Source organism: Sarcophilus harrisii, chromosome 2 (genome assembly GCF_902635505.1).
Source record: "Sarcophilus harrisii chromosome 2, mSarHar1.11, whole genome shotgun sequence".
NCBI classification, from domain to species: Eukaryota; Metazoa; Chordata; class Mammalia; order Dasyuromorphia; family Dasyuridae; genus Sarcophilus; species Sarcophilus harrisii.
The window spans coordinates 630,441,938-630,466,283 of record NC_045427.1 but is presented as its reverse complement, the minus strand read 5'-3'; the positions used below and the strand labels follow the sequence as shown (position 1 = coordinate 630,466,283).

The 24,346-nt window shown below is 35.9% G+C and overlaps 1 protein-coding gene and 2 long non-coding RNA genes across 6 annotated transcripts in view; 1 reads left to right on the top strand and 2 right to left on the bottom strand.

Moving 5' to 3' along the window:
• SCAPER (S-phase cyclin A associated protein in the ER) overlaps positions 1-24,346 on the top strand; it is a 352,222-nt gene that overhangs the window by 147,769 nt on the left and 180,107 nt on the right. For all 4 annotated transcript variants that reach the window (XM_031956800.1, XM_031956799.1, XM_031956801.1 and 1 more), the window contains one exon: positions 12,714-12,779. In XM_031956800.1, coding sequence (XP_031812660.1) covers positions 12,714-12,779 — 66 coding nt within the window. The remainder of the gene's footprint in view (positions 1-12,713; positions 12,780-24,346) is intronic.
• The window catches only part of LOC116421980, a 95,720-nt gene that overhangs the window by 13,896 nt on the left and 57,478 nt on the right, over positions 1-24,346 (bottom strand). The gene's annotated exons all lie outside the window — the stretch shown is intronic.
• The window catches only part of LOC116421978, a 63,869-nt gene continuing 52,950 nt past the window's right edge, over positions 13,428-24,346 (bottom strand). Inside the window, exons 2-3 of the long non-coding RNA XR_004232576.1 lie at positions 15,454-15,591; positions 13,428-14,167 (exon numbers count right to left, since the gene is read on the bottom strand). This is a non-coding gene — a long non-coding RNA (uncharacterized LOC116421978). The remainder of the gene's footprint in view (positions 14,168-15,453; positions 15,592-24,346) is intronic.

Here is a 24,346-nt window from a genome sequence, read left to right as displayed (position 1 = left end):
GTTACCTCTTATTTTCATTAAATAATTTCATTAACAATGTGGGCTGTTTATATTTTTGTTTTTCTTTCCAGATTATTTTTACCTTTCTAAATCTGATTTTTCTTGTGCAACAAGAGAACTGTATAAATATGTACACATATATTGTATTTAAGATATACTTTAACATGTTTAACATGTATGCGACTGCCTGCCATCTAGAGGAGGGGTAGAGGGAAGGAAGGGAAAAATTGGAGCAGAAGTGTTTGCAAGAGTCAATGTTGAAAAATTATCCACACATATATTCTGTCAATAAAAAGCTATAATAATAAAAAACAACCAACCAAACAAAAATAAATAATTTCATTTAAAATTTCAATTAAATAATTAAAATTTATCTTCCTTTCCTTCCCTCTAAATTCTTTTCTTTCTTCTCCCCCTATTTTTCTAAAAAGGATTTCTTTACCTTGTTCTCTTCATTAATTCTCTCTTTATCATATCTATTTATCTTGTACTTTTATTCTTAGATGTATGGTCAATATTCTTCTTATTTTGTCTTTTATTAATTTTATGTTTATCATGGATTTAAAGCTTCTGAAGTATCAAGTTTGAGCTCTCTATTCTTACCAATTTATTTTCTTTGTGACTTTTTACCTATTACTCCTTTTTCATAATTGTCGAGTGAAGAAATGAGTATAGAATTGATCTACCATGGTAGAAGATAGTCTCTGTTCCAACCCATGTGGTCTAGTTAGATCCTTGAATACCGCATAAACCTTCTCTTTATCATTTCTATATGATCTTATTTCTCTGCCTAGTTTTCCCATCCTTTTGGGTTCCAGTTGTCCTTGGAGTTCAGATTTCTCATCTTATTAGCTTGGATGTTTACCATGAGAGTAAGCCCTAAACAAAGTGGTATGCCTGTGCACCAGCTCCCTCTAGCTTTATCATATACTATTTTGAACATGTGTCTCTTCCCTCATGGGAACACTTTTTAAGGGGATCCTCTGCTTCTTTGGGGTTAAAACTCCCATTTCATTCCCTGATTTCAGTGGGATTCTTTTGCCTCATCTTCCATTCCTTTGCAGTCCCTCTCCTTGCTGTGAGGATAATAGGAATTACTGTCTGCTTTTCCTTGTCGACTCATGACTTCCTCAGAGTATGTTGCGCTTTTCCTTACTTTCTATTCCTCCTTTCCTCCTATCTGTAGCTTTGATCCACAACTTTTTTAGTTGCTTTTAGGGAGTGTCAAAGCTAGTTCACTTCACTTTGGTTTCCTCATCTTTACTTCTCCTTCTTCAGATTCTAATTTTATCTTTATCCCCTTTTATAATGGAAAAATCTATTGATGAGATCTCTTTCCCTTTTCTCCTATAGGTCAGTCTTTCTGTTTCTCATTTTTAAAATAATTCCATGAGATAGGGTCATTTATTTCATTACTTCTTTCTTCAAAGTTATATTTGCTAACTTTTATTGTGTTTCTGGTGTTTGCAGGCCAATGTTTTATTCAATTCTGTTTATTTTTTTCAAGAATTCTTCAAATGTCTTTTTTTTTGGAAATCCTTTTTCCATTGCTGATTAGCTTTGAGTTTGCAAGGTGACTCATTTTGAATTGCATTTTGCATTTCTTTGGTTTTCAAAATACTTTGTATCATTCCTTTTTTCTGTTTCTTTTGGATACAAATAGTTTCATGTTATTTGAAATTCCTTTTCTTTTATATTTGCAGATAGTTCTGGATCATTGATTTAATTGATTGTATGGCGTTGGAATTTTTAAAATGTGTGTATGTATGTGTGTTAAAGTAGAGTTTTGTCTGTCTCGTTTTCTCCTGAAGATGATATATGGATTTTTTCCATGGGTACTTTATTTTCTGTATTCAGAAATTCCAGTCAAATTTTTTTGTATTCTTTCATGCATTATGATATTAAGGCTTTTCAATTTGTTTATGCTTTTTTTGGGAAACTTAAGGACTTTACTAAATTTCCTGCATCTTGTCTCTAGGTCAGTGATTTTTTTGTGTTATAATCATATATTCTTTTAATTTATTGCCTTTTGTTTTTCTTCTTTCAGATTGTGCTTTCACTCTAATTCTAAATCTGTTACTTCTTTTGCTTCTTTTGAGGAACTTGTCATTATGTATTTAAGCTTTCCTCTTTTTCTAATTATTTCTACTATGAAAGATACAAACTTTTGTATTTTTCCCTCCTAATTTCTCTTATAGTTTTCATTTACCTTTTGAACTATCCTGGAACACATCTTCTTATTCTGTACTCTACTGGGATTCCACAGGATTCTTTCTTTATTTCTTTTTTTTTTTTTTTTTTTTTGCTTTTTAATAATTGTTAAAAGAATGTTTTAGTCTCTTTGCTACATGTATAGAATAGTACTCAGTGGTCTGTTTTTACAGGATTTGCCCCTTCCTGCAGTAATTGTTGAAATAACTTGACACAGACAAGTCTTAGTATGGATTGATATTTGATTAGAGCTTCATATTGTCACCACTACTATCCAGAATTTATTGTCTTGTAGTCCTTGGGAGGGAAGCTTGCTAACTCTAAGATCTCCAAGATGCTGTTGTGTACCTAGGTGGCACAGTGGATAAAGTTCTGGGCCTGGAATCGGGAAACTCTTCTTCCTGAATTTAAATCTGGCCTCAGACACTTCCTAACTGTATGATCCTGGGCAAGTCACTTCCCTCTGTTTGCCTGAGTTTTCTCATCTATAAAATGAACTGGAAAAGAAAATGGCAAACCCCACCAGTTTTTGCCAAGAAAACCCCAAACAGGATCACGAAAAGTCAGACAGGACTTAAATAACTAAAGCACAACTACAATCACTGGGAGGGAAAGAGGCTTCCTAACTTGAAGGTATGGACTCCCACATCCTGTGCTGAGACTTTATTCTGGGGCCCAGAGCTGGATTTGGCATTGATATTAATCCTAGAGAGTTGCTTAGAACATTGAGAAATTTAACTGGTTTGTTTAGGATCACACACAGCTAATATATATTTAGAAATAGTATTGGGTCAAAGAAACCCAAAACCCCCAAAAAAAGAAGTTTTGAAGAACACTCTTTAGATCCATTTTATTTATCTGGAGCTCATCTTTGGATTATAAGCAAAGTAGAATCAGTGATAATCAGAAAACAATTAAGGTAAATGTTGGCAGTTGGCAGCCCTGCAATGCAAATGAGGAAAGCAAGGGAATCAATTAGTAGATTAACGAAATGAATTGAGTAGATTGGTAATTAGGGCAGATTTTTCTAAATGGTGATTAGTACCAGACTTAAAGGGCATGTGACTGTGGCTGTAGGTATGCTATAGTTGAGACAAAAGTATTTAAGTTGAGTTTGTCAAGACCTTAAGAAGTGTAATTACCTATAAAAAGTCTTAACCAGGTGTTTAGGATTTGAGATGTTCACATCCATAAGAAGCTTTCAGAAATAGGGATGAAAATCTCAACTATGTGGGGGCTTAGAGGACATGAAGTGATTGTAACCTCTATATGAGGTTTATATTTCTTCTTCTGCATATGACTTATCTGTGTTCCAAGGGTAGACTGATCTCCCTCCTGGAGTTGGTGAGTTTTTTCAGAACATACTCAACATTTGAGGTGGTTAGGGAGAATGAAGGGTTACCAAAGGAAACAGATGTGAAGCTTCAGTGGGGAAGAATGGCAATCTGAGCAAGAAGAGAAGAGAATTATCACTTGTCAGTTTGATGGTGAATATAGGAGAGTTACATAGACAGCTATACTAGTAGAGCAGAAAAAATAAAATCTTTGGGGCTATTCCTAAAGAGGAGAGATCTGGGTGCGATGAGAATGAAGACACTCTATCTTCCAAGAGTAATCTAGTACTACCCCAGATACTTCTCAAATGAGGAAGTAGCCATTAAGAGGCAAAGGAAGAAGAGAAGAGTCAGAATATTTGGTGATATCCAGCCTCTGCAGACTAAGTCTGCTCTCTGTAAACCTAATAACAGCTATGTAGAGGTTTGTTATTTTTCTGGGATGTATAATGGAAAAACTGCCAAGACTCATCCGTTGGGATGATTATTATCCACTTTAGGTGAGATTCTTTGGGGGCACAAATGACATTACTAAAAGGAACTAAAAATTTGTGTCCAATGATTATTCAATGTTGGGCAAGAAAATGATAATTATCGAGGTATAGGTTATGTTTTCTTCACTGTTGGTTATTGAAGGCAAAGAATGTAAAAGAGAAAATTTAATTTGAGAATTGAACAATTGGCTACAGTAGTGGTCTCTAAGAATGGAATTTGGATTTCTGGGTCCTGGATTACAATATAGAAAATTGACAAATTCTTAGTCTGAGATATGGTACACCCAACAAAAACTAGCATGAATGTAGCTGCCAGGTGTCTTGCAAATCTAATTAAAAAGCCTTTAAACTAAAAAGGATAAAACTGCTGATGTATCCATATGTATATGTGTGCATATATATATATATGTATATATATATGTAATATATCCTCAAAGCTCTCAAGTTATCTATTATAGATGATAACTACAGAGAAGAGAGAAGAATAGCAGCTACAGAATCTAGGAAAGTATAGGAGAGAAAATCCAAGAAAGGAATCGGTAAAACCAACATACCCAAATGATAACATTTTGAAATTTAAAAAGAAAAACTGGGTGTCCTGACCCAAGGGGCAAATTTAAAGTCGTAGGTATTACTGAGAATTGGTAGGCTGGAAACCCATGGCTGGACTGTCACTCTGGATAGGCCTACCTTATTCAAGAAAAAGACAATAGGAAAAAGGAGGAGTAGGCAACCATATGAATTTAAAAGGTATAGTCATTTGAGGCAATCTACGAAACCAAAAGGGAAGCAGAGTATTTGGATGATAAAGAGGGAGAAACAAAAGTGATTCAGTTACTGAAGTATATTACAGACTACCTTCACATGAAGAGGAATCAGAGGAAGAGGAGGCATGATACATAGTAGTGACCAAGGACTTCCATCACCAGAATGCTGCTGGAACTCTCTGTCTTCTAGAAGTAGAGCCCCTGGGAACTTCTTGACATGCCTTAATTGTAATTTAAGGGCTGGAAAAGATGGAAACCTTGGAAGAAAGCAACTTCTCTATCCTCGAGTTTTTGACAGAGGAAAATGAATGGTATTTCAACAAGTGTAGAAGCAAGTTAGATGTGCTTTAGGGGAGTCTGCCTGCTCAGCACTGGAGATACTGACTGTCTTAGGAGACAGAAGTAGATGCATAGGCAGTTTATATTTAAGAAGGAATGGACAGAAGATGGAAGGTAGTCCAGGGAACAGAAAAAGGAATAAGAGAGCGTGACATCATACATAAAATAGTCTCAGGAACGCTGAAGCTCACCCTGAGCGTAGGCTGATGAGCGAAGTGAAGGAACACACAAAAGGGGTGATTTACTTCCATTGGGAGAAAGAGGGAAGAAGGGATGGGACCTTAGAACTGGGTGGATGGGACAGTCATTGCTGACAACAGGGAAGGGCATCACTGCTTTCTTCTTAATTTTGTTTGTTTTCTTTGTGAAGGAAAATGACTTTTATTTGGCAGGGAATTGATGATCTTGATAAGTAAGGAAATACTAAGTTGAAAAGTTGACATCCTTAGCTCCTAAAATAAGTGGCCAGTATAATTGCTGAGCCATTCTCAGTGGTGTTTGAAAGATTATGGAAGATCACATATTAGATCATAGTGTCACAAGATAAGAGGAGAAAATGTCCTAATATTCAAAAAAGGAAAAGAACAGTGTTCCAACTATAAATCTGTATGCATGACATCACTTGTGGGAAAATTCTAGAATGAATCATTAAAGGGATGGTTATCAAATACTAAAGAAAAAGGAGGCTCACCAACAGCCAGCATGGCCTCCTCAAGAGGGCCGACTAACCCTCGTTCTTGACAGGAGTGAGGGAACTGGTCTTCTGAAAAAGTGTTATGGGCCAAAACTTGAAACAAAGTCCTAAGTAAGTGGAATTGAGGAGACAGTGGTTAAATCTAGTTTGGCATTGATTTAATCCTACAACAAATAATGGTTTCCTAGTGATATAATGATTGGTGTATACTCAGTGTGGGACATATAAGGAGGAGCTGTCAGGGCCAGAAAGGACAAGTGCACTCGGAGCCTCAGCCAGGATTCAGTCAAACAGATTCAGAAGCCAGAGAAAGCAGCTTTAGCTCTCGGAACCAAGACTACAGAAGGCCTCTAAGAAAAAGAAAAATTAGCCGAGCCCCAAGTGAAGGAGACAATAAAGGATTTGGACTTTAACTCCTGGCTGCATTTGGGGTGATTACTGAACTGAAACTAAGGCTGCCTCCACTAGCCCCCCAAGAACCTGCTCCTAGAGAACATTACGTTTTAGAGAAGAATATATTTTGGCACCCCATGTTGGGGAGGTAAATGCTAGTATTATGCCCATTAGACAATTGAAAAAACTGAGACAGAAGTTAAGTGACTTGTCCAATTAGGAAATGACTGAGCAGGATTTGAACTTGGGTCTTCCTGATTCCAGGCCTACTGTGATATCCACTGCAGTAATTAGGATGATTGATAACTTTGGAGAGAGCAATTTAAGTGAATTGATAAAATTAAAAGCCAGGTTGCTAGAAGTAGCAAAGTCAGGAAGAGGAAAGCAAAACAACAACATTGCAGCAAAACAGGTAAAAGAACAGGCTATATATGTTGTTAATGCTGCATTCCTTCACTAGATCAGTCTGACAATTTAGAAACATGGTTTTATTTGTTCAAATTCTAGTTCAAGAATACTGATTAATGCTTATTACACCACGAGTGATTTCCTTATGATTCAGGATGCCAAGACCAGTTTATTTTCCAGACCCACTTGAGGTTCACACAACCGAATGACCAAAAGTGGCTTGTTGAATACAGAACAAATCAAAGGACATTTAATCTCAATGAGAATGTTCATCAAGATGAGAGACAGTTTGGATCTAAAGAATTTCTTTCCCTAACAAGTGTTATGTTTCCTGTCTTCTCATCCACCATTCTGTGTGGATGCTCAGATTGAACTCCAAATTTCTTTCTTGTTGTGGCCACATGGACCAGTGAAATGAGCATGGGATTTGAAGTCAAAGGTTCATGGAGTGAATCCTTGCTCAGCTCTTTAACTGCTTGTGTGATGTGAAACATGTCACTTCACTATTTAAAACCCAAGTTTGTTCATTGGTAAAATAAGGGTGCCAGATTGCAGGACCTCTGAGTTACTATGGCTTAAAACCTTAGAATTTCAGGCTGTTTGACCCAAAAGGGCCTCAATGATGTTCTAGTTTAATAGTGTCACTTTACATTAGATGGTGAAATTAAGGTCCAAAGAGATTAGATATTTCTCGAGGGTCACACAGCTATTTATTGAAAAATCTCAGGATCTAGTTCTTGACTTCTAGTCCTATGTGCTTAAGCATTCTGTATCTCACAGTTGGCAGTTATCAAAAGATATGAAGGACGTATTTCTATTAGCCAGCTACTCTCATTCAAAGTCTTTGAATTCCTATTTACTCTCACCAAAATCTGTCTTTCTGTGGTCTAAGCTATTTTTATATTTCCCTAATGTCTGATAACAATCCTGAGATCCACCATAGAGTGAGTATAGTCTCTCCATTGATTGACTAGGGATAGGAGTAGTCTGTCCATTGACTGGGAATTTTTTCAGAAATCCTGAACTCCCTGGAAAATAACATATTTTATAATATTGTGTATCATATTTTACATATGTTACAAGAGTGTCTATGCAAGTGGAACAGATAGAGGTTCAGCTTTAGAGTCAGAATCTGGGTTCCAGACTACCTTCTCCTATATGTTGACTCTGTGACACTAGGTAAGTAACTTAACCTCTTGGTGTTTGGGACAGTTTTCAGACTCTTCATTATATATAAATCAATCAACATCCTTGGAGAAAGTGCCCAGACCGGCTTCCCCAGGACTTTTAGGGTGGGTCGAGGTAGGGATCAGGCCCAGTGATCTGTGGTTACAGACAGAGAGAACAGACTTTTTCTTGGATATTCCTTCTGTCCTTAAAGAGGTACTGTCCCTTCAGCCTTTGCTCATGATGCCTTGAATACCTGATAACTCTGCCATCTTGCCTTTTTCTGCTGCAGCTTAGGGCCCCTTTTTCTGTCTGCTTCTTGCCCTCCTGCCACTAATTTTTTCTATCCTGAGTGAAAATGAAGAAGCTGTCCCTATTGCTGCAGCTTTTTAGCTCTCCCTCCCATTTTCTTTTACAAATTGTCTAGCTTCTTTTAAGGACTCTCCAGCATAACTCTGATTCTTTAGCTCAAATATCCCAGTCACAAATCAGAGCTAAGGGAATTTTTGTCCTTGAACTATAAAAACTCCAGCTTAGTTCTCAGATTCATACTATAAAAGAGCTGTTCCTTATTGGCAGAGAATAGAGATTACTGTGCTAGGCATAAAAACCGTTTGAGAACCATTGGTATAGATGAATTAGGAGTGAATTTGTTGTTGCTTGCTGTTGTCTGAAGAATTGATTCTAGAAAATGGAAAGGGTCAGTGACAAAGTTGGCAACATTTTCACTATTGGAAAGCACTGGGGCCAAAATGGGCTCTCAAAAAGGGATATCAGATGAGTTTGCAGTTTAGTAAAACCTCTCTCTGGACCTCAGTTTTTCATATATATGAAATGAGATTGAGTTAAGTAATCTCTGAGGTTCCTAGGTGTTATCCTTGCAGAAAATCTTTTGTTTTGTTATTCATCATTTTTCATTGTAATTCATATCTTCTAAATCTAGAGCCTCCTATATTAGCCCATTTCATAACAGAATCTGTATGAAGAATCCTTTGCCATCAAAATAAACCATATCCTTATTGAGGCCTTATTTTATTCTTATTCAGATTTTATCCAGATTCCAGGTTATAAAATGTGTGTGTGTGTGTGTGTGTGTGTGTGTGTGTGTGTTGTGTGTGGGAGAAAAAAATTGCTCCAAAAACAACTAAAAACATTTTCTTGAGTGTTTCATTAGTACCTTTTTACATCACATTCATTTATAGAGTGCCTGTTCCTAACTTCCCCCCGATTGGGCTTCTTTGTCTCAAAGAGTTAAAACAAACAAAAAACTATAAGCAAAACTGACAATTATACAACGTGGTTTTCTACCTCTTTCTTGAAAGGGAAATGAAATGTTGTCATTTTTTACTCCTGGTCTAAGCTGACTGAAGTTCAGTTTAATTTTTTGTTTGTTTGTTTGTTTACTCTATATACATTGCCATTGCCCATATTGTTTTCTGGATTTTTTCTTCCCTTTGCTTCTGTGAGTGTCTTCTGTGTTGTGGTGAATTCCTCTTATTCCTCATTCCTTTCAGTGCAGTAATAGTTCATTGTTCCCATGCTCCACCCTCCTTTTAGATGTTTCCTATTTGAGGGATGCTGGCTTAATTTTCACTTTTTTGCTACCAGAGAAAGTGTTTCTGTAAATTATTTTGTTGTTTGTATGCATATGTGCTTGTGCATATAGACAAAGTTTTAGAGCAAAAGCTTTGAAAAACAGTGAGACCTTATGACATTATAGTAAATGGTGAGACCATCTTTTCTTTTTTGTTAATTATTTCTGCTATGAACTATACAGATTTTTGTATTTTTCCTTCCTAACTTCTTTTACAGTTTTCATTTACTTTTTGTACTATCCTAGAATATGTCTTTGACAGTGAGATCTTATGACATTATAATAAATACCACCTTATTTTCTTTAACAATTGTCAGGATGGACTTAGTTTTTATCAAGCAGTTGTCCATTTTGAAAATCCTTTAAAAAAAAGATGTGCTGGTAATTCCCAAGAGATCTAGTAATGCAATTATATTATTAAGTATACTGACTTAAGTAGTTTGGACTATCCCTGTACTATAACTAAAAATTTTCACAAATATGCATACACATTTAGCCTTACATTAAGTAGAACACCAAAGTTATTTATAGAAAGAAGATGATGGTAGTTTCATGTCTCTAATTCTATTTGATTCAGGTATAGTTTTTTTTCCTTAAATTTCAATACTGAATTGTATTTAAATTGTGATTTTAAATGACTAAATCCAATCTGCCAACAAAGTTGGCATTAAATATCTATTTAAATTTAAAACTTAACCACTTCAAAGACTATGTTCCCTTAACTATTAACAACCTATCTTATCTTTAAGTTCAGAGAGACATTTTACTGTTGTGGCAAAGTCCTAAAATCCAGCTCTCCCTCACTTCACAAGTGAGGAAAGTGATTTAAAGAGGAAGCACCTCTGGTCCCCAGATGTGCATAAGCAGCTGAGCTGAGATTCAAGCTCTTCGGGTCCCTTTGGCATCCCATCCCCATGCCTGCTTCCCACTGGTTCCATAGCTAAACCTTTGTTGGGTTAGAGGTGGGAAATATTTAGGGTTAGGATTAGCGTTAGCCTTTCTAGGTGCCTTACTGAACAACTGAGAGGGTTAGGGAATGGAGAGAGCTTTGGACTTGGAGTCAGGAGACCCAGTTTAGGACTTGACTGAGATCCTAATTGTGTGGCCCTAGGCCAGTTGATTTTCTCCTTTGCAAATAAGGATGATAATAGGATTGTCCAAGACCTATAATGATAATTTATGTAAAGTTCTAGCAATCCTTTTTCATTCTTTGAAGAAGCTTCCTCATTTATGGAAAGGGGACAGTGCTGAATTATTGGAGAGCAGACCCAAGAAGGTGGGGCAATACCTGGCCCAGGGCAGAACAGATCTAAGAGATATGTAATGCAGGAGCATCACACAGTTCCTCTGTCATTTGGCACTTGAGTGTCATAATTTATTATAAATTATCACCCTTCCCACATCTGCCAGAGTCAGTGTCATAAAGCATAGTGTTTCCTCTGGCTCAGGCTCTCTATTGCCTCCGAAAGAAAATACGTACTTGTTTATTTGGTTTTTGCAGACTTCTGCCTTCCCCCAAACCTGATGATCTGCTGATCCCACCTTCCTCCCCAGTACATTTGCGATGGACTCTAGCCAGTCTCTGTCCATGGTGCTCCTTTCCGGCTGAACTTAAAGCCCCCAGTCTTATCTCTGTCTCAGCTTTAGTGCTACCTCTTCCAAGAAGTCTTTTCTGATTCCCATAACTAACTCCAACACTACTTTGATCCCACCCAGACCAACTATCTTTACATTTTAAATTTATCTGCATATGTATTGAAGCAGCTATTCATAATTATAATAGCTAACATTTATCTAGTGCTTTGAAGATGTGCTTTATGTGTATTCATGTGATCTTCATAACACTGGGAGATGAGTGCTTTTATTGTCCTCATTTTATAGTTGAAGAAACTGAGGCTGAAAGAGATTTTCTCTAGAGTTTCGCAGCTAGTGTCTGAGATGGGATTTAAACTCAGGTCTAATACTAAGCTCCAAAACCCCGTCTTTTTTGCCTTTTTATCTTCTGTACTCAGAACAATCCCTGGATCATAGCAGACTCAATAACCTTAATGAAAGTTTATGGAACTGAATTGCATTGTTTTCATTCTTCAAAGATTTATTTTATTAAATTATGTATAGTCTTGCTGTGTTACTGTATTAAAAATCCTTATGCTGCTTTATTTTTACTTTGTTGTATAAAGTTGCAGTTTTACCTCACTATTTAGTTTTTTCATGCCTACAAATCAAAACTAATTCCCTTTGTCCCATAATTAATGTGCACTATTACATATTTTTATGGATTCCATACTGATTAGTATGTTATTTTATTACTCTTCATTTTTAAAAATTATATTGCTTGTGTACACTCCTTCTGTAGCTGTCTGGAAGTCCTCATAGTGAGAAGGGAGATTTTCAGTTTTCAGCATCCATCTTTCCCTTATTCTCCAGGAAGATAGCTTGACAAATGAAGGCCCTGTTAATGGATTGCTGCAGTGGCTCCTGTCATCAGTTGATGGACTGATGATGCCTTTCACCTGCTGGTCCAGGCAAGCTGGAGCCAAGTTGAGCAGTAGCTAAGGATATTGTCTCAAATTCTTTAAGACTTTGGCATGTAGCCAGTGTAAACAAAAATAGTAGAAAGTGTTTGAACAAGTTGCTGCTGCTTTGTCCTTTTAATTTAAAAAAAAATTTCCCCCCTAAAGTTCAGTGACTCTTCTTAGGGATGGGGAGGGCATGTATGTATGTATGTATTTGTCTGTGTATATTTGCATATTGTGTCTGTGTATATTTGCATATCGTGCCTCAGAAGATACCTGAGGTATCTTGTAGAATTTTAACATGCTTGTACATTTAATAGCAAAATTTCTAAAAGTTGTTCTAACTTTGTGGTAAAATATGGGGAAAAATGTGACTCTATTTTAGTATTATTCTTAACAATTTCTCATTCTGATATCAGGAAAAGCTGTTTATCATGCTTTTGCATATGAAGTTTTATGGACTTGCCCAGAATCAGGGCAAGTTAATAATAAGTGATAGACTTGGCTGTACTAGAACCTGAGACTTCTTTCTCTTAATTCATTGGGTTTTTGTTTGAAACCACACCATACTCTCTCTCTAAACCATCCTGAAAATGAATGGACCATGTACAAAATGATTTCCGAATGGTTTGTGAAGAGCAGAATGATCACTTTGTACCATTTTTAAAATAGTGATTTTATGTGTTAAAAAACAAAAATCCATGCCAATGGGATTGAGGCTTAAAGAATCAAATTGGTATATGACAGTAGCCTTGTTGCATACAATTTTTCATGACAGATCCCTGTTTTTTCCTAGGGCAAAGGAGTATGAGAGCTTAATGGAAGCAAAAAACGCTGGCTCTGACTCACCTTATAAAGCAAAGTAAGTGTTTCAAGAAACTTGGGTAAATACTTAAGTGTGACAGTTATGCATTTGGACTTGTTATTCAGTGCTTCATGATCGTAGGCTCTATACTTTATATTGATCATGACTTCTAATGAATCATTTTCCTGGAGAGTAAGTCAGTGTCACTTTTCTTTTCATATCAAGTCTAGTCAGATTTTCTTAGTATCTCGAGGAAGAGGGAAATGTAGACCTCCATATGGCAATCAGAGGCACAAGTTTTATTGGAAAGTAACAATTCAGTTAAGAAGTCAGATTGTTTTCCATTTCATTAAGAAAGTGATTCTACTAAAAATAAAAATTTTCAATCTGTTTCTGAGAAGAGCCTTAGCTTAAAAAGGCCCAGGTCTTCCACTGCTTCCAGGGCCATCTCCAGTCATCCTGATCCCTCCCTGGCCACTGGACCCAGATGGCTCTGGAGGGCAAAGTGAAGCCAGTGACCTTGCCCGGGCCCTCCCTCATTTCAGTCCAATCCACTTGCTTGTCAGGGCATCACCTCCCTGATGTCATGGTCCTCTTTGAGAACGAAGGACCAACAATAACATTTTAGTAGAAAGAGTAGTGAGAGTAGCAGAGCCAAGATGGGGATCTGAGACAAGATGAGCAGGAGCTCAGTCCCCTCCCTCACCTCTAGCTCTCTAGAGAGTCTTCCTCCACCCTGGCTTTGGGTGGCTCTTCTCAGGTGGTCATGGTAGGGACAGTGAGCAAAGGGATGGTTTGGGCATTCTTTACCAGGAAGTCAGGGGAAAATAAATCAGCTTATTCTTTCCCTTCTTTCCCCCATTTTTTTTTTTTTTTTTGTGCCTTTTGTTTTTGGCAACTATCTTTGCAGAAGCTTCATTTTGTGTATTAGAATTTATCTAATTGAATTCAATAATCTGTAGAATACATTTTAAATTATTTTGTTCCCACCAAAACGTGCATGTTTTGTATGATTAAGAAAGAATTACTTGAGTAGAAGAAACAGTAACTATGTTATGGTGCTTTCAAAGAATATGTAATCCTGAGTGTCATGGTAGCCTAGTTGACATTGACTGCTATTTAATCAGGCTCATATCAGATCCAGAAAGTTCTAATTTGTTCAGGTGATTTCCACTGTTGTCTTGCCTTAGCAGGAAATGGCTGATGGACCTTAGTTTGTAATTATACATTATATCTTATTAGCAAAAATCACAGGAATTAAAGCTGATAGGAACTTGAGGAACAACACAATGGAATGAACTTCCACCATGTCTCAGTAATCTGCCCATTCATTCTGTGTCTCCGCAACACCTGCTTGGCAGGTGTCCCCTCTGCACAGGTTTCCTTCTGTCACCTCTTTTGAATGTCTCATGTACATGTGGCAGTGGGTACTCCATGGAATAGGACTGAGGAAGGAAAGGAACAAAACAGTTACCAGTTGTAGATAAAAGCAGCTTTTGTGGTAAAAGATTTTGGTCCTTTAATGTTGTCTCATTGGATCCATATAATTTTGGCAAAGGTAAGACTAGTTTTGTTTTGTTTTGGTTTTTGTAAACATAATCTAAGATGTATACACAATACTTAAGCTTCTGGACTACTTGGAAACTTAGAATATGACTGACAAACTTAAATGCTGTTGAAATGATTGAAAGTGCTTTCTTATTTATTACTTGGAACTACAGTGAAAATGTAGCCTGGAAGCCTTCTTCCTCACTTTCACTCACTTCTAACAATTAAAAGCATTAAGTGTCATGAGAAGAAAACTGTTCTAAAATTAATACCACTAATGAAAAACTTGAATTCCTTCATTTAAATTGAGGCATTCTGGAGGAGTGAAAGGATATATTTGCAGGCCAGCTGTTTATAGAAGGTTTTCTTCTGTGTGTTTGTTTTTAAGTGTATCTAATTTTTAATTTAGATATACCCATAGACAGAAAATGTAAACTTAATAAGGAATATGTAATACAACTTGCTACCTACAATACAGATGTAATGGTATTACTTTTTAAATAATCATCCTTTCTATGGCCATGAATGCAAAGTTTACTCTTCTGTATTAAGTTTGCACATTTTTCTGCATTATCAAGACATCTCCTTATTAAATAATAACGTTCCATGGATAGTAATGGTCTAATATAAGTAGGTATTCCAGTTTTGATATTTGTATGATTTAATTCTAAGTATGCTTCATTGTATTGCCTTCTTAATGTTTGTATATGCAATTCGAGTACTGCAGATCTTTTAGACCAATTAAGTAAGGCAGCTGCAAAGCATTTCTTTTAAAAAAAAAAATCTGTAAAATAATAGAAAGTAATGTAACTAAAAGCAAAAAAAAAATGTATTTGAGTCCCTGCTATGATACCTCAAAAACTTTAAGCAAATCACTTTAACTTTCCAAGCCTTAGTTTCTCAGCCATTATAAAATGGAATTGGTCATAATATTTGAATGATTTATTCCAGAGGGTTATTAGCTAAGTCCTTTGTAGACTGTAAAGTGCTATAAGGGAAAAAAGGTTTTTTAAAAACATTGTTCTTAGATGCATTTTAATCCCACTTACAAGTAGACATAGGAAATGTCTAGGAAAGTAGACATAGGAAAGATCTTGCAGGATCTTAGCTGTCAGTGTCATTGTAGTCAATTCCAAAGGGTAAAAATAACCTTGTAAGTTTAAAGGACACAAAAACAAGGCACCTCTCCTAGAAGATGAATGAATCCAAGCAAGGCGACACTTAAAAATGAAGGTGACAGCCATTCTTCCAGGTGCCCTTGGAGTGACTCTGTAAAGAAACCCAACTACAATTTGGTCACATCCTTAGAAAAACTTCTTAGCTGCAAAAGCAAGAAAGAGAAAGTAATTTGTATATAAACTTTATGATTTTTTAACTTTCATTGTATAAATTTAATCCCTTCTTTAGCTCCTAGTTGTTGCACTGTGTTGCACACAGAATGATATGGTAGCTATATAAGCTCCATTATTCCAGGATAAAATAATATTTTTAGACTGCTACCGCATTTAGTATAAGAATTAAAGAGCATCTTTATTAAGTCATCACATAATCAGAATGCTGCACGAAAGAACATCAGGAAAGTACTAATACCTTTGATATAAAGCTGCTTGTGTCTGAACCCCGTGCACGGATAAGAGGTGCTGAAGGTAGAGTGTGGATTGAGTTGGAGGTCAGAGTTTGCCTCAGGTTCTCCAAGGCTCCATGATGCCTTTGCACTGTCTGCCATGCTTGCAGCATATTCACTTATCACCTCCACCTTAGGGAGTCCCTTTCTTCCTTTAAGACACAACTTAGACTTGTCTTTTGTATGCAGTCTTTCATTCATGAAGCCCCCCAAGGGCCCTCCTTCCCATAAGAAATGCCTTATATTTATCCCATGGATATTAATAATACTTTATAATGTACTTCATCCTAGTTTAGTTCTGCTACCTTAGCTAGTTGAGAACACAGCTCAAGCTCAGTCCCTAGGCCACTCACTCACCTACTCAGTCAAAAGGCCTTAGAAAACGTGTGAAAAGTCCTTAAAAGCCATTGAAACCACAGCAGAGAGGAGATCTGTTCTAATGGGCAGGAAAGTGAAGCCTCCAGAGATGATCCTCATACAGCTCATTATTCAAGTTAGGAAGGAAGAGTTTCCTCAAACTGGGGCATGGGCCTTTGCTGCCCATCTGTCCCAAGGGAATCTCCTTTTCCTAGAGCCGACAGCCTCCGGAGAATGCTCCGTCCAGCCCTGAAACTGCAAGAGAGGAGTCCTAACATTGCAATCAAGGAGTATGAGCAGGGGAGCCGCTGTAGTCCAGGAAAGTGTTGGTCAAGTACAGTGTTGATCAGTGCAGCTGAGCTGCCTGAGCACAGGCCTTTCCTCCCTCACCTCCCTCACAGGTAATGAATACACTGATGAGACTGTGACCCAGGTTTAGGTTTTAGGTGTAGACTGATCTGTTCCTGCAGGACTCTTATATGAGCACTTCTGCAGTTACAGTCCTTCCTTCTTTTACCTTGTTAGACATATGGGTACCCTTAAGATTTAATATGTCATCATTGTGAGCAGCTGTTTGTGTAAATGGAAGCACACTTGCCAGCAATAGTGGGGAGGAGGGAGATAGATGTATATCCCTCCCTAATATGATGATCCCTAGTACACTGAGAGGTGAAATGTAGCGACATCATGATTGTCCTTTGGGATACTGAGCCCTGCCAACATGAGGACCATTGCAGAGGGGATCAACCTGGGGCCTTCCCATAGAGGATTATGCACTTTGCCTCATCAGGGTCTTACCACCCTGATTGGTTTATAGTAGTGGGAGTGCATGAGAGTTGTATGAGTTGTAAATCAAGAGAGGAGAAACTTTGTTGTTCAAAACTCTTTAAGAATAGGAGTTCTCAAAAATTTGGAATATAAGGTTTTGCAAGGGGGAATTTTGAAAACCATCTTCTCATATATTTTGAAAATAAAAAGCTATAAAAAACCATACAACATAAAAGCATCAAAAAAATAAAAAACTATCATTTAAAGAAAAAAGAATTGGAGTTCTCTTTAAACCCTTAAGGCTTCTTGAAAAATATTTAATATGATAAACTTCGATATTAGTTTCTAAAATAGGAAGTAGTTAACATCTAAGTTATAATATCTAAGTTATTCTCCTTTCCTGAATAAATAAAAACAATATTGAGGTACAGTCTAATTGAAAAATTAATTTTCAGTAGCATCAGAAAAATTCACATTTCTGAAGCTAAGTATCTTTCCACTCAATAATTCCTTAAAGTTCCTAATGGTTGCTCTCAGGTTCAATAATGTTAGGAATTCTAAACTAAACAAGACTTTGTAAATAGAAGACAACTTTTGAATGAACCAGTAGCTCAGTTCTGAGTTAATATCATGTATTACCAGGAAATTAAATCAAATCTTTAACAGAACTGAAATCAAATAATCTCAGAAAAGTAACTTAATATTCCTAAACGGGAATTGGGGAGGACATGAACCTTAATGTGACAAGCACTAGGCCTTATGTTATTTTAGTATGTAGACTTTTTATCAGTAAAGATTATTTTCTATTCTCTGCCCTCAGACCTCTATAACAGGAGGGCCTGCCTTATTTAGGGTAGAAACCAGCCTACAGGGGAATTTTGGTATCTTGGAAGAATTGTTTGGAGATTGTTACGTAAGAAGCTGGCTTTGGACGTTTCATGTTAGAACTTGGGAGTACTCCAATGAGCCAGTATTAATTGCTACTATACCTAGCTGACAGCTTACAAATCTCTGCCAGCACTGCACATCAAAAAGCTAGCCAGCAGAACCTCTCAGCAATCTGCAGGGCTTCTGGGACAAGTCAGGATTTGGGATTTGGGAAGTGGAAGACATCAACAGCAGCCAGGAGCCGTCTTATTGAAAGGTAGTGATGTGTGACAGCATCCCGGGGACCTAACTCTGAAGGATTAAATAGTCTGCATGCTGAAAAAAATTTGTCTTGAAAATAGTAAGTCTGTGAATATTTAGTGTATATCCTGAGAGAAGGTCTTAAATAATCTGATTAAGGGAGAGTCGAGTTAATAAACAAAGAACCCCTTCTTAGGCCAGTAAAAATAAGGAAGGCTGAAGGGGTTGAAAAGCCCCTTTTCAAAATGTCAACACAGTATAAGACCTCACATCATTAACAGGAAATATGGGCAGATTTTAAAATGACAAATATTTTAAGGCTAACTGATTGAAAGTAAGTTCTTCTCAATGACCATTTGAGGTACTCACTTAATTTATTTTTATCTTCTTTTTATAGATGAAGAAACTGCCAGTTAGAGAGGCCTTGTGGCTTGCCCTTAATTACACATGTAGTCAGTGCCAGAGCCAATATTTGAACCCAGACCTTCTTTCCCTTGAGTCCAGTGCTCCCCTCCACTTGACTCACCCCTCCTTCACTCACACACATACAGACACACATATATGTATATACACACGTGCATGCACACATTCCTTTTTCTTCTCTGCTTCTAGGCTGCATTTATAATTATTGACACCCATAACATCATTTCCAACTCAGGGAGTTCATCTCTATTTGAGGAAAGAAGGACAATTAAGGTGAGGGAAAATCAAAAAAAGCATGAGGCAATGATATAATTAAAAATATAAAATTTTGTGGAACAGTTAACTGAACCTAATAAGGAATAAGGAACTAGAGAGCCTGTAATTTAATTGATTTAGGGAACTTCTGGGTGATGGAATTCTCTCTACTGCACCAGTCAGCTTTTTATCTATAGTTTTTAGTCTAGAAAACTGCTTAGAGCACAAACAAGGTAAGTTCAGAATCTAATAAGGTCCTTTGGGTTTAAAAATATGTACATGTGTAGTAAAACAAGAGAGTTACTGTGCTGTCACTTCAACACAAATCAGCAACATGAAGTAGCTTTCAAAATGCGAAAGTAATCTTAGACAAATGAATGAAATATAGCGAACAGAGAAAGGAAGGACACTATATTCAGTATATTTAATGCTTTTCAGAATACATGTGAAGTACTATGGTGATTAGTCAATCAACAAAGAAGGATTTATTAGGAACTTCTTGTTTTTCAGTTGTTTCTAGTCATGTCCAACTCTGTGATCCCATTTGGGATTTTCTTGGCAGAAAGTATAGGACTGACCAAAGTAATTCCACTACTTATTAGTCTCCTATGGTTTCTGGTTGGCATTTAAAGACCTTGACCAATGGTCTCCAACCTACCTCTGCAGTTTTATTAAACATCACCCGCTTTTCTACAGTATACACTCCAGCCCATTTATATTCTATATGGCACTCTATTTCTCCATTGAGATGATAATTAAATCTGCAGTAACTGATAGGTTAAGGTCACCAAGATAATTTAGAGAAAGAAGAAAATAGGAAACAAGAGAGTCGGGGTTCTCCCAAAGTTAGTGGGTACAAGTTGGATGATTGATTAGTTAAGATTATGAATAAGAAGCTGTCAGACAGAAGGAAATATAGGAAAGGGCAGCATCCTAAAAGCCCAGGGAAGAGTGTCTGGATTGCAGGGCAATGCACAATGTTCATTAGTGCAGATTATAAGATTCGACAAGTAAGAGATTTAGGAAATTTAGACACAGAAGTGTCAGTTGAGTGATGGAGGTGAGAAGCCAAAATGCATTAAATTGAGAAGGGAATGAGAGGAGAGAATATGGAGGCAAGAGGTGACAACTTTTTCTAATGGTTTTGCTTGGAAACAGGAGAGAGAGAGAGAAAGAGTACAATAGTTTGAGGGCGTGGTAGAGTTAAATGAAGAGGGTTTTTTGGTAATTGTTTTTAGGGAAGAGAGATCAAGACATGTTTGTGGGCAGCAGGGAAAAGATCAGTAGAAAAGGAGAGGTTAAAAAGAGATCCAAGAGATGGGAAGCAATAACACAGGATCAAATGTATGTGAAAAGTCACTGATTGGCCAGGATGAGAAAAAAAAAAAAAAAGGCCACTTCTTCATCCCAGATGGAAATGAAGGAGAAGAAAATAGGGGGATGTTGTCAAGGAATTTAATAGATGCAGAAAAGAAAAAGGTTGTGTTGAGCCTTTTTGCCCATATGCCATAGATTTTTATAAAATTGTTATCAATTTTAAAATATCCCTTTACACATTTTTATAAATTTTGCTGATTAATAGTTTGAATTTTCATTTTTCCTGCTCTGTTTATTTATGTTATGATTTCATTCTGCTTTATTTTTTTCTGTAGCTTAAAAAGATTATCTCATTTTTTCCTTTTTCTATTTTTCAAAAACTACTTTGTATTAAAATATCTGATTAGCCTTTTAAGAGTTATAAATGTTTCTTTTCAATAATCATTTAATGATATGCTTTATTTCTGTATCACTTTAATTTTCCCAATATGTCGTTCTCTTTTCCTCTCCTATTCTGAGAGTTTTCTGTTATAAACAAAGAAGACCAAAAGGGCAATGTAACAGAACAAATCAAGTTTGGTAATATATAGTATTAGGCATTCGTGAACCCCTTCATTTGCAAAAAATAAAAATAATTATTCTCTTACACCTCTTTTTCAATGTGGCATTATTTCTTTTTTTTTTTTTTTTTTTGCTGCTGCTCTTGCTATTCACATTGACAGAACTGTTTTATTTATTTTCCTTTACTTGGCTTCAATTAATAGGTTCCCCATGCCTCACCTATAATCTTCATATTCCTTATTTTTTCTGATTCAGTAATTTTTCATTAATTTTCTCCTTTTTTAATTCATTTTCCTCATTAACCCTTAACCCTTTTTATCCATTTATTCATTTGAGGTCTCATTCTTTGCTACCATCAAAAAAAAATAGTGCTACAAATATTATGGTGCATATTAGGCCTTTCCACATTAGACTTACTTGCTGACCAAAGAGTGGGATCTCTGAGTTATTAACCACTTTGCTAGCATAATTCCAAATTGCCTTATTGGATGGTTGTAGCAATTCATAACTCTAGAAACAATATATTAGTGTGCCTATTTTTTCCTTAGTTTCTTTACACATTTTTCAGCTCTAGATAATTAATAATTTATTCAGTTTTGCTATTTTGTATTATTTATCTTTTTATTAGCTTTGCCATACTCTAATAATGAAGCATGAGTCACATACTAAGCTCCCAACTTAGAGTCATCCTGGATTATTCTCTCTCTCTTTTACCCCTACCCCATCCATTCTGTTGCTAACACCTGTTAGTTTCACTTATGTAGCATCTCCCCAGTACTCCCTCTTCTCTCTCTCCTGATATCGTCACCATTCAGTGGCACTAATAAAAATGCCCATTAGAATCTCTGCAAATTTTTAGGTGTCTATATTATCAAGAACTCACAGGTTTTTTATGTGCATGTATGGGACATTTAGGGGGCAGAGGGTGGTTTGTATGTACATGTATATATGTGTTTATGTGTTTGTGTAAATAAGCATAAATCTTAGAAAAATAATTTTTTCAATAATTTCATTTTTTCCAAATACATGTAAAGATTTTCAACATTCATTTTTGTAAAGCTTTGTGCTCTAAATTTTTCTCTCTCCCTATCCTTACCTCTTGCCTCCCCAAGAGAGCAAACAATCTGATATATTTTAAATATGTGCAGTCCTTTAAAACATACTTTTAAACATAAACTTATCATGTTGTGTAAGAAAAATGAGGTCAAAATGGAAAAAAAATACAAGAAGGAGAGAAACAAACAAAAATGTGAAAATACTATGCTTCAATCCACATTCAGTCTCCATGGTTTATCTCTGAATGTGATTGACATTTTCCTTTCTAACTCTGTTGGGATTGCCTTGAGTCAGCACATTATTGTGAAAAGCCAAGTCCGTCACAGTTGATCATCACATAATCTTGTTGTTACTGTGTACAATGTTCTGCTCACTTCACTCAGCATCAGTTCATGTAGGTCTTTCTGACCTAGATTTCTAAAATCAGATTGCTCATCATTGAAGAATAATACCTAATTAAAAATTATCTCAGCAAAATTAGACATTTTATTCAAGAGCAGAAGAGTATACAGATAGATATCAAGAAAAATTCAAATACCTTTTTCAAAAAGTCATCAAATAAAAAGCTCCCTATAGTCAGGGAAGTAATTTCAGATAAGGAGTTTATTATTATTATTTACAAAATTGATTATTCTCAATCTCTTATTGTTAGTTATACATACATATACATGATTTTGTATGAGAAAAATAAATAAATTAGTATTTGAAGATTCAAAATGCACATTATAATTAAGGGAATGAGATAAAAGCAGAAGCATATTAAGTTTATAAATTTAGAAGTGTTGAAAATTTGTAAGAGGATGTATAATAGTAGATAAAGGAGACAATTGAGAGTTAAAAAGCATGGACTCAAGTCATCTCTGTAATAGATAATCTCTTTGTTATTACCTCTTACTACTACAACCAAACTCTTCAAGTTTAAGAATTGCAGAGGAGTTGCCAATCTACAAGAGTAAAGGGAGGTCCCTTATGTGGAGTTCCCTATACTAATGAAATTGTAGGTATGAAAAAAAAAGAAACAATAAGCAAAGAAAGGGTGAAGGAGAAGGCAAAAAAGAAAGATGGTAGTAATCTTAAAACCAAAATTAACTATAAAGGAATTAAGCTCCCATACAAAGATTTACACAAAGTTTCTGCTTTTAAGATACAAATATTTCACTGTGCTTATTAAAGCAATAAAAATATTCATAAAGATGTAAAATAAATTTCACTTTTTAGATAACCCTAAAAATCAAAAAAAGGGGGGGAAATCTCCAGAATAAATCAAGTAGAATTTTTTGCATTAATTGTAAATGGTCGAAATCCCCTTCTGAAAAAGAAAGAGTAAGAAGAAACAATTATGTTGCCCAAGGGAGATATATTTAACATATAATAATCCTTTAAGGTTTTCAAAGTATTTTACATATATTATTTATGATGAGGAAACTGAGGCAAATGGGTTAAATGAATTGCCTAAACAAGGAGTTGGAAACTGAGTGGATGCTCATCAACTGGGAAAATGGCTTTCTAAATTGTGGTATATGAATATAATGAAATATTATTATTCTATAACAAATGATGAACAGACTGATTTCAGAAAAGGCTGGAGAGACTTATGTGAACTGATGCTGAATGAAGTGAGCAGAGAACTAAGAGAACATTATACACAGGAACAGCAATACTGTGTGATGATCAGCAGTGATAAGACTTGACAGGAATGCGGTGATCCAAGATAGTTCCAATAGATCTCCAAAGCAACCATAGAAGGCAAATTATGAGCCTCTAAACCCCAACATAACAGGTGAGACTTGGCCAGGCTTATCCAGCTCAGTGGGAAATCCTGCAGCATCACCAGCCTCAATGCAGCCTGACAGAGGATCCTATCCCTCTGCAAAAAAAGTTTGGGACAATCTCCCCAGTGTCCAAGGAGCAAAGCTCAACTTTTTAAAATTAGCAAAAAAAAAAAAAAAAAATGAAAAGAAGCTGTGATTATAGAAAGCCACTATGGTAATAGGGAAGATTAGAACCCAAATCCAGAAGAGGACAGCACAGTCAAAATGCCTTCAGGTGAAGCCTGAAAGTGGGATGTGAACTGAAGGCTTCAAAAAGGATCTTTTTTAAAAGAGAGAGAGAAAAGAAAAATGAGGAAAAGAATTGAGAGCTATGTAGGAGAATTATGAAAGCTTGGAAAAGAAAGCACAGAAATTAACTGAAGAAAACAAATTATTAAAAATAAATTTGGCAAAGGGGAAAAAGAAAACAGCTGCTAAAAAATAAAATTGGAAAAATATTCACTGAACAAAACAACTCGGTTAAAAGTTGAAACACAAAAATTGACCATATATTAGGAAATAATTAATAAAAATTAATTGGAAATTAATTGGAAAAATTAATTGGAAAGCACAATTGGCCAAATGTAAAAGGAGATTTAAAAAAAAAAAGCTAACTGAAGAAAATAATTCACTAAAAATTAGAATTGGACAAATGGAAGTGAATGACTCAATGAGACATCAATAATCAAACAAAACAAAACAAAATGAAAAAATAGAAGAAAATGTAAAATACTTCATTGGAAAAAAAAAACAAATGACCTGGAAAATAGAGCCAA